The 11,154-nt window shown below is 31.2% G+C and overlaps 1 protein-coding gene across 2 annotated transcripts; it reads left to right on the top strand.

The window, feature by feature from the left end:
* The first annotated feature begins 372 nt into the window (after positions 1-372).
* Positions 373-3,724, top strand: LOC131606975 (nudix hydrolase 9-like). 2 transcript variants are annotated; one of them, XM_058879044.1, is made up of 9 exons: positions 373-560; positions 636-710; positions 802-858; positions 1,066-1,148; positions 1,550-1,608; positions 2,163-2,311; positions 2,590-2,652; positions 2,936-3,094; positions 3,287-3,724. In XM_058879044.1, exons 1-9 carry the CDS (start codon positions 465-467, stop codon positions 3,380-3,382), a joined length of 837 nt encoding a protein of 278 aa, XP_058735027.1. In that variant the 5' UTR covers positions 373-464; the 3' UTR covers positions 3,383-3,724. The 2 variants fall into 2 exon arrangements, with proteins under 2 accessions (XP_058735027.1, XP_058735026.1); XM_058879043.1 differs by having other exon boundaries at positions 2,515-2,652.
* The last annotated feature ends 7,430 nt before the right edge of the window (positions 3,725-11,154 follow it).

The raw sequence follows: 11,154 nt of genomic DNA, 5'->3' as shown, positions 1-11,154 counted from the left end.
TATTTTAATTAATAAAATTAATTATACTATTAATTATATTAGTTCACCTTGATTTTAATATTTTAATAATTATTGAATTTTTTGATATGCATGTCCGAAACATTTCAAAAAAATTGAAATATTTCGGATATGCATCTTTGAACACACCTCCCTCTCCAAAAAAATAATAATTTCGGAAATGCATTTCCGAAAATAAATTTTTTTTTGGTGTTCTAGTGCACTTTCGAAATCAATTTTTAAAAAAAAAAAGTAATTTCGGAGATATATTTCTAAAATATAGGAACATTTTGCTATTTTCGCCACGGGTGTCCAAAAAGTTGGGAAGTTCATAAAGAAATTCTCTGATAAGTTCTTAAACGAGAGCCCGTGGCTTTCAACGAGCCCAATAGCTTTCTTCTTTGCTTGAACTTTGAAGATTCAAACAAAGAAGCATCAAACTCTAACACACTCTCATCCACGTAGCCATGGAGAAGGAGAAGAAATCTAGCAATTCAACTAACACAGAACCTTCCTCCTTCAAGCTTCTTGCTTCATTTCCTTCTGGTCTCTCTCCATCACAGGTTCCCTCATCTTCCAACTTCTTAACACTCGCTTTTCCCGCAATAATCTACTAAATTCATCACTCGCTTTTGAAGATCTCTGTTGAATTCGGTGACGCCTACGATCGAATCCCTCACTCTGACCTAACCTTGGAAAACTCCATCTCCGAGGTTCGTCACATTTCTTTCTCACTGTGATCCGTTTCTATATTCTTTCGTTGCTTGTATTTGTGATTACTTTCTGTTTATTTCTGTTACACAGATTTGGGAGCAGAGGAGTGTACAAAACAAATCTCTCTTCAATGGAAATAAATTCAGAGTATGAGATTTTCTTACTTGCAATGATATTTAAATGGCAAAAATGTATAAGATATGTAACACCAATAGCTCTGAAAAGAATAATTCCGCCACGCGTCGTATTTCGAGTTTCCGTGGTTTGGTGTATAGGGATGATTTATTTTAGTAAGATTTGAGTTTGATGCTCTGACTAATAGTGTGTGTATCTATTTTATTGAAAATATCACAGTATGGAGGGCATGTTTTGCACACTGGAGGTGAATCTGAGAATGAGCCATATGTATGCCTTCATCTAGGTTTGACGGATTATAGGTTGCTTCTCAGTGCTCATCTTGGAGTTGTTTCATTTTTATTTATCATGGTTAGTGATATTGATATGATAGGATTACAATGATTCTCGAATCTATAATGATAAACTATAGTATTAATGTTTGTGTGGATGCTTTCGCGATCTTAATCTAGATCTGTTGAATTTCAACGTTTGTGTTGATGAGTTCTAATGCGTGTTCATTGTTGATGATGATAGATTAATAAGAAATGAAGTGATAAGTTTGTTGGAAACATTTTGTTATCTCTAGTGTTTGCTTGAAACCAGCAGAAGATCTTTTGTATGCTGTCTTGAAGTAATAGTTTAATCTCATTGCTATTTTTGCCTTTCTGTTCTACATTCTCTCAATTTTATAGTTAATAATTATTGGTTAAATATGTTCCAGGACTTTTGTGGGGACAAATTTAAGTCCGTTGTGGGAGAAGTTTCTTGTTTCATCTGAAGGTAAAACAGAGAATTTTTGTTCCCTTTTTAACTCAAGCGTTACTGTTATGGTTACTCTGTGAACTCATGCTGTTAGCACCTGAGCTTAGGGTAGTGTGGCAACTTACTTCTAAACTGGAGATGTATATGATTTCCAATAGTAAATTATCATGAAAGGAACAAGTGGCTGGGGGTTGATTTGATGAAAATCTTAAAGCACTAGTATGGTATGTCCCTCCCTTCTCTCTGCCTCTAAAGTAGAGGAGGTGTTGCTGGATCTTGAAATCATTAGCCACCTGGATATTGATTGGTGATCATAGTGTCAGACAACTTTAGCATCTTATAACTGTAAGGCTGTCCAAATCGATAGTCATTACTGAGATAACCAAATATCATCTATGTAACCTCCCCGTTTTTCATCTTGATCCAAATTCATATGGCTTCCACGCATATTTGATTGTTATAGAAACTACAATCTTCATCTAAAGTGACAACTGTTTGGGTTCAATCTTCTTCACCTTATTATATTAATTTATCGATCTTAATCTTTTGGCTTTATCTTTATGTTTTTTCAGATGATTTTGTTCTTTGTCAGCATACCTCCAGTCCATTAGGGAACGGTGCAGTGGTGGAGACAATTGACAATAAAATACTTGTATTACAGCGAAGTAACAATGTTGGTGAATTTCCTGGATATTTCGTTTTCCCTGGAGGCCACCCTGAGGTATTCAATAGTGCAATGAATGTTCCAAATCCTTTTATTGCAGTTGTTGAATTATTCATAATGAAATGGACATTTGGTTCTGAAATCAGTCTTTGATTTGTTTTTTGGGTCAGTGACATTTATTCCGTGTTTAGGTATTTCAGACTTAATATTCCTGTGTAGGCATGGCTATACATTGAATTATTTTTTCATATGATTCACAGCCTCAAGGAATTGGTATAACGTCCCATCAATATGTGAAGGAGTTAACAAAATTGATCAACACTAATGTTTCACAGGAGATGTTTGACAGCATAGTACGTGAAGTAGTTGAAGAAATTGGAGTGCCAGCTTCATCCCTTGTAAGTTTCATTTTTACTTTAATACGATTGAGCAATAATCATTTTAATATACACGGTTTTTCTATTAATATAAGTGAATTTCAGAGCCACATAGTAGTGTCTACTCTGTAGCCATGGCGAATATATGTTTTTTTACTGTATACCTTTTCTTTGAGTGGATTGATTGCTGTCTGCTGATAAGTCTTTAGTTTCCGCCGCTAATTACTTCTCTCATTTCGTTTTTAAGTTAGGAGTTGAATAGGTTCAAAGACTGAGCATCTATTTTTCATACACTGTCATGCAGAGCATCCCAGCTTTCATTGGAATATCTCGCAGGGATTTGAATGTGAGACCGGCTGCATTTTTCTTTATCAAATGCAATCTTGACTCAAAGGAAGTTCAGCAGTTTTACTCCAGTGCACTAGATGGCTACGAATCAACCCAGCTCTATACTGTCCCAATGGTAAATCTATGGTTTATTTTTTCTCTAGGTCATGGTAGGATCTGTTTGGACTTATATGCTTGTTATTTCAAAGCTTAAAAACTAGTTCATTTGTTGATCAAATTTCAAAGTGATCATTTTAGTGCCAATATTTACAACCAACCATGTACTTTTTGTGGACAAACCATTGCTCATTGATTTTGTATTTTTCAGATTGAATTAGAAAATATGGCCTCTAGGATGCCTGGCTGTCATCGAGGTGGATTCGCTCTCTATAAACTGATGGTCGACACCAGGAAGATTACTTGATGGAAGCCTTACAAGGCATGAAAACGTGGAGTTTAAGATAACAACTGCATAACTAAAACTGAAAAACTTTTTATAACTGTCATGATGTGGCAGTAGGTTGTAGTATCTAAGCTCCTATATTCTGTGATGGTGGAGTTGGTTACAGGGGACTGATCTAAGGTCTCTTTCCCGACCAAGCCAACCATATCTCGAATCACATTATGTGATTCTTGTTTTTCAGTTTTTTAGTTTATTAAACCAGATATCAACTATCAACTAGCAGAGACCAGTATATGTATTTCCAGTAATTTTACTGGAATTTTGGCGTAGACGGGGTTTGAGCCAAGGCCATGATTACATTGATGTTCATGTGTATACCATCATCATACACTCCTTTGTATTCTGCAGTATTGTTAAGCATGCATAGATGAATGGAACCGCGCCGTACCGCCTTTTACTCTTGCCTTATCTTAAAGACGAAATGCTGCATTTTAATTGATTTATAATTTGCACGAATCAGTAAATATTTTCCAGATAAAATCCCTTCTAATTGTTCATGTGTATATTTATTTGGAAGTGTGGAGAGGAAGGAAGAGAAGGATTTAGAATTGAGAGTGGGGAAGGAAGAAAAATTTTCTTGTTTGAAGAAATATCATTTTTAGAAAAAAGTGTGGGAAAAGAGGAATTTTGATTGATGTTTTTTAAGAGTATTATAAAGAAAAGAAAATATTTGGAGAACTTAAAATCCTGATTTCTCAAATTGGAAGATTTTAACATTATAGAGGAAAATAAACCCTTCATACAAGGTTTAAGTTGACATTATAGAGGAAAATAGTTGACTTTACTTCGTTAAAATAATTTGAAAAAACAAAAATATATTAAATCATGCATCAAATTGCATAGTTTTAGGGTGGGAAAGCTGTTTTTTTTTTAATTGTCAAATTTTTCAAAAAAAGAATTTTCAGTAGCCAACATTTCACATTAATTTCTAAAGTAGCTATGTTTTAAAAAAAAATTGAACTAAAATAGAGGTGTCAATGCTGTCGGCGCATCCACCAAATTTTACACTAAAGAGTCATGGCTTCTGATGCATATAGCATTGTAACGTAATCATGTTGACGCATGGTTTGTAAATGTAAGAGCATGTGCCATCACCCCTGACACATGTATACAAAAAATAACTTGCGTGAGTCGGGGGTGATAACGCATGCTCTTAAATTTACAAAGCATGTGCCAACATGATTGCCATTACAACATTGCATGTGTCAGGTACCATGTTGCCTTAGTGTAAAATTTGGTGCATGTGTCTACAAATTGGCGCCGCCATTTTATTTCGAATTTTTTTTGTTTGAAAATGGTTAGTTTGGAAATTAATATGAAATGTTAGTTATTGGAGTTTTTTTTTTGTTGCAAAATTTAATTATTAAAAAAATCGGGAAAGCCTAACCCACCATGGGAAAGTGGAAAATTGACTGTTATGTGTCAGTGATATCGGTTGAAATTTTTTTAATCAAAAAATAAATAAATAGAATTATATTATTATTTTCTTGTTTATCTTTTTCTCATATCCAATCTTATATCCCACGTGTTAGGGAACTTGTATCACAAGTTACTTGATAAATTATGATAAATTGAGAAAAAAATTAGAGAGTGATTGAGAGAAAAGAGATTATTGATTATTGAGTATATATCAATTATAATGAAGGGTGGTATTTATAAATACATTAGTCACCAAAATTAAATGTAAAATAAACTGTCTAAAAATAGTCTGATACACTCACCAGGTTATATGATATACCCACTCGGGCATATTCTGAAAACAATCTGTCTATCTAAAACTGATATTCCCGCTTGGTTATATGATATGCCCCCGAGTATATTCTTAAGGAAAATTAAATTAACCACAATATCCTTCCTAATTCAAATTTGCAATGCTTCTCATTCCCATTAACTTCTTTAAGCCTTCAAACCTTACTTGCTTGAGGGGTTTTGTCAAGATATTTGCTAATTGCAATTTTGTCATGCAATGATCAATAATTAACCTTGCTTTGTTAACTTGATCTTTAAGAAAGTGATACCTTCTTTTTATATGCTTATTTCTTCCATGACTCATTAGATGATTTGCTAGATCTATGGATGATTGACTATTTACAAGCGACTTGATTTTGCCATAGTCACCAATGTTCAATTCTTCAAGCAACATGTCTGACAAAAGTGCTTGACATGTTGCATAAGAGGTTACAACATACTCAACTTCACATGAAGATAAAGCAACAATCTCCTGCTTCTTTGAACTCCAAGAAACTGGTGTTGATCCAAGCATGAACATGTAGTGAGTTGAGCTTTTCTTGTCATCTTGATCACCACTCTAATATGAGTCAAAGTAACCATATATCCTTGCTCCAATTCTAGTTGTTTGATGAGGCATTAGCACCCCATGATATGATGTGCCTTTGATGTATCTTAGGACTCTTTTTTGTTCAAGTAGATGACATAGCCTTAGTTTGTCCATGAATATACTCACCAATTTAACACTAAGGTAAATGTCAGGTCTTGTGTTGCATAAATACTTCAAAGATCTAATGATCTGCTTATACAATATGTTATATGTGGAACCTTATTTTACAGGTAACAAAAACATCTACTTTTGATGATGACAACTATGATAAGTCAAGCATGAACGATTAAGCGATTAAAGATGCAAACCTAAGTATTATGGTTTGATGAACTTGACTATCCAATGAGGATAAATAAAGTGAGAATAATCTGAAGCCTCATATCAAGTGATCTCAAGCAGTGTCAACATAAAGAGAAATATCTGGCAAAGGCTTGTAGAAAAGGAGAATTTTCCTAATCTAATAAGTGAGTGAACATATGTAAGGCAAATGGGTTTTTTCATATAAGCACAAGGCTATAATACACACATGCTAAAACTATTTTCAAAATGATATACCAAAAAAAATTTAAAAAAAAAAAAAACATCTGAAACTTGTATCAGATGAATGAGAGGCATCAAAATAGTCGGGCGAAATTTTGACTTTTCTAATCGATTAGATTATGTCCAATCGTTTAGAAATGCACAAACTTAGAGTCCAAACTTGTTTGAACGTACCTTAACTCTGTGCAACAACTAAATATCTTAACGGTCAAAATAACTATTTCATCAATAATTTTTAATTAGAGAGAGAACAAAGACAGAGAAGAAAAAAGAGAAAAGAAATAATTTAATGAGAAGACATTATGGAGTCTACAACAAATTTTTAAATAAAAAATTAATAATTATTTAAGTAATCAGCCATCTAAACCGCCAAATTTAATAATAATCCATCCATGAGTAAAATGAGCACTTTCTCATGGTGAGGCCTTTGTTTTCTAGTATCAAGAGAAAAAGACCCTTTGAAATGCATCCAAATTGCAAAAGATAATTTTCTGTCATCTAGAAAAATACTAGTAATATCTTTTAATACATTTTGTATACACTTGTATAAGTCGTGATCTTTGTCAAAGATGATAAGTTTTTCTTTTCTTTTGTCCACCTTTAAGTTAATATATTAGATTATAGTATTAGTTTAGTTTAGTTTATGGAAGTCTAGTTTCAAGATAATTATGATTTTTTAAGACTATGATGGTTCTATAGTTATGAAAAAGTCTTCATATATTTATAAAGTCTTGATGAAGAAGTTTAATGAATGCTCTTTAATAAAATAATAATTGCAGTCTATCTCAACTGTCGATAGATATTTTTATGTTAGATATTTTTATTCGATTTTCAATATGAAATCTCTTAAATGTGTGTTAGTTATTCTCCATTTGCTTGGTCTTCCAATTTTATTTTTTTTCAGTTTTAAATGTCAACGCTAAATTTTATTTTCATATGTTACCATCCATTAGCTTATGACCTTATGTCTCATGATGATTCAAAATTATAGTGGTGTTAGACCCATTTTTAGTTTATGTAGCGACTTTTTGAATTTACTGACTTTATAAATTTGGGATAAAAAATTAAATTGATTCTATGAGTTGATTAATATATTCTAATTATTAATGAATAAATATTATTCTAGATGTCCATATATATTCTTTTTTTTTATCTTATAAGGTTATGATTTTCCATCTTCCTAATGTCCTATAAATAAAGACCACTTTGCAATGTAAAGAGAACTCCTTGAAGAAGATAATAGAATATCACTTTCTCTTCTTCATCTCTATGTTAATTTCGTTAATTTTATAACATGTTATCAGCACGAAATTCTACTGTGTGAGTGATTTTATGATCAATTTGCATAATCATGTTTCTTCTCTTTCGAGTAAGTTTTTAATATTTTTTCTTCATCTTATAGATTAAATTTTAGCGTGTTATTCTATTATGTTTTTGTATAAAATTCTAATGGAAATTTTGTTTAGTTAACACAATTATATTTTTAAGATTGTCTATCATCGATGAGTTCTTGAAGCATCCCTGGAGGATTGCTCAAAGAATGATTGTTCAATTTTATGAAAATATCAATTGAAATTTTCATGCATCCCTGAAGAATTGCATAAATAGCGTGCATCCCAGAAGAATTACATTACTAATGTTAAGATATCTCAGGAGGATTGCTTAAAGAATTATTTTTTTTAATCGATGTGAATATTTGTGACATAACTTTGAAGGTTTTTTTTTTTCTCGAGCTTCCTAGAAGGATTGTGCAAATAATTGTTTCTTTTCATCACTACGAAGATCATTTGTGATATATAATTTCCGAAGAGTTAAAGTTTTAAAAGAAGGATTTCTCACACCTTAAAATGTTGTATCTATAATTTTAGAAGAATTTCATCATGATATTAATTAATCCTAGAAGGATTGCATCTATACTAATAACATATCCCAGAAGGATTGTATCTGTTATGTTAAAAATTTGAAAAATGATTGCATCAGCTATATTATCAAATTCTAGATGGATTGGATCAATAATAGTGAAGTATTCAAGGATTTCACAAAGAAATTTGTGTTATATTGCGAAATCTCAAATGTCACGTCCCCTATGTTATTTAGATATTCTTTTTCTTCCATTAGTTATTACATGAAATTTTTGGCTCCTCTAATTGTCATAGTTAAAGATTTAGATGCCATTGGCTAAGAGAAATTATTTTACTTTCAAATCACCAATGTAATTCATCTTAATTTTTGTTTCGATCTAAAAATTTATAATTTAATTTGTAATATGCTCATTAAAAGATTGTCATTCCAGAAGAATGACACATAATTTTAACGCATCCCAGAAGGATGGTTAAATTTTTTTAGATCATTGTTTATAACAAATTATTTATATAGTTCCTGAAGAACTTATCAAGCATCCCTGAAGAATAGCAGACAAATTATTTATATAGTTCCTGAAGAACTTATCAAGCATCCCTGAAGGATAGTAGAAAAATTATTTATATAGTCCCTGAAGAACTTATCAAGCATTCCTGAAAGATAGTAAAACAAATTAATTATAAGGCGATATGATTTTAGTGATATGATTTTGTATGATTAAATATGTTTAATTTTATAAGGGATAATTTTTTGATAATTATACGATAATATGTTCATATGCATGTGTATGATTAAAGTGTTTAATCATGAGATACTATTATATTGGTTTTGAATTTTATTGGAGGTATCAAATATCTTTCTTCTACACAACAGAATTTGGACAGAAAATGTGTAATAGAAAAGCTACCGTCTTTTTTCTCGGGCTTGTACTACACTTATATTAGTACAATTGAAGAACATGCCATTGTAAACCAGAAGTTAAGAAATTACACTTAAATGTGTCGTTGGTGAAATCGGCTGGGTCATCTCCGATATAATTTGATGCGAATAATTAGTATTGAAGAACCCGAAGTTTCTTCAATCCAGTAAATTTTTGTGTATTTCTAAAAGAAATTAAAAATCAGAGAAATTGAGTTTTTCATGACATTAATTGTTGCATCGACTAAAATATCATGCAAAATATTTATTGTCTACTCATAACCAAAAGTTTGTGAAATTGTTTTCTTAGAAAACAATCTCATTTTCTGAATTTTTTTCCAGAACTTTCTTGATAAGTATCCCATATATTATTAAAAAATGATATTGAACATCTTGTAGCATATGTTCATATGATTAAAAAAAGGACTTGAAGATCCATTCTTTAGATGTCTAAAGTTAGTTGTATGATTGATACTAATGAGATTATAAATTCTAAGATATGATTTGGAAACATGCTATCAAGTACATTAAAATATTTATTCGCATCAAGCCAACAAGATACTATATCTTAATCCTCCCTTAATTTACAATTTATTCTAATATTTCTCATCTAAGTGAACATTTGGATGTGTTGTGTATATTCCAATTGCCTCAATATAATACATTAAGATGCGTCATGAAAGAATATTGAAAAAATATAATTGATATGAATCCCAATTTTGAGGATATAATTTGAGCAAATAATACAATACTTGATTGCAGCCCAGTAGGCTGATTATCACTGAATAAATTAATTTTTCTAATATTAGGGGGAGGGAATAAGAAGCTGAAATCAAGAACAAGAAGTTCAATGAACAATTTTATATTTTGATCCTCGTACAAACCACAATATGAACCAGAAGTTTGAAATATTATTCATTTGCAAATTTTATACAACCAATTATTGCTGCTAATTCTACAATTGAAGTGGATTCTTCTGTTGGATAATCTAATATTGCAAATGAATTGAAACCGTGCATGAAGAATGGTAGGAAAGTCGGTTCCAATGTTAAAAGTCCTCTACCAAGAAAAGAAACTAAAGTTAAAGATGACCAAAGTGAGGATATGAAAATTCTAAGAGCACTTTGACCAAATTTAATTTTCAGTTCCAGAAGAACAAATCAAGTACTTGAAATATGAAATAAAGAGATTTTATGTCATGGATGAAATAAAATGAAATGGAACCGAAATTGAGATAACCAAATAAAGTCAATATTAACAATGTCTTGTGTACAATATAGCGCTAAAAGTGATCAATGATAACGAGGATCATGAGTCAAAGTCTATTAAAGATTGTAGACTAAGTGAGAATTGACCAAAATGAATATATTCAATTGAAGATAATTTAAACTCACTTTATATGTGGCTCAATTTTGGACTTGTAGTCCGAATATCTCAAGGTGTGAAACCAATTGGATGTAAATGAGTTTTTGTGAAAAAAACAAAATAAGAATGGTATAAAGCTTGATTTATTGTTCAATGATTTTCACAAAGACCTAAAATTGTTTTTGATAAAACATATCCACCTGTAGTGGATTCAATCGATTTTTGATATTTAATTAGCCTTGTAGCACATGAAGGGCTTAAGTTTAACATGATGAATGTTATGACATATTATTTATATAGTTCCTTAATAGTGACATTTACATGAAACTTTCTGAAGGGTTCAATATACCAGAGGCACATGATTTTGGATCTCGAGAAAACTACTCCATCAAATTGAATAAGTTTCTCTATGGGTTGAAACAATCTGGACGCATGTGGTATAATCATCTCATTGAATATTTACTAAAAGAAGGATATACAAATAACTCAATTTGTCCTTGTATTTTCATAAAATGATGTGTAAAAGGATTTTCAATAATAGTTGTTTATGTGGATACAGTGGATGACATAAATATTATTGGAACTCCTGAAGAGCTTCGAAAATCTATAAATTGCTTAAATAAAAGTTTGAGATGAAGGACCTAGAAAAGACAAAATATGTCTAGGTTTGCAGATTGAGCATTTGGACAAAGAAATATTTTTACATCAAGAA

The sequence above is a fragment of the Vicia villosa genome, linkage group LG5 (genome assembly GCF_029867415.1).
Source record: "Vicia villosa cultivar HV-30 ecotype Madison, WI linkage group LG5, Vvil1.0, whole genome shotgun sequence".
NCBI lineage: Eukaryota > Viridiplantae > Streptophyta > Magnoliopsida > Fabales > Fabaceae > Vicia > Vicia villosa.
This window is presented reverse-complemented; position numbering and strand designations above follow the sequence as displayed.

Excerpts from the sequence above, each read along its gene's own strand:
- LOC131606975 (XM_058879043.1), top strand. The coding sequence starts at position 465 with ATGGAGAAGGAGAAGAAATCTAGCAATTCAACTAACACAGAACCTTCC. Across the intron at positions 2,653-2,935 it reads GAGTGCCAGCTTCATCCCTT|AGCATCCCAGCTTTCATTGG; the intron begins GTAAGTTTCATT and ends ACTGTCATGCAG. Across the intron at positions 3,095-3,286 it reads AGCTCTATACTGTCCCAATG|ATTGAATTAGAAAATATGGC; the intron begins GTAAATCTATGG and ends TGTATTTTTCAG.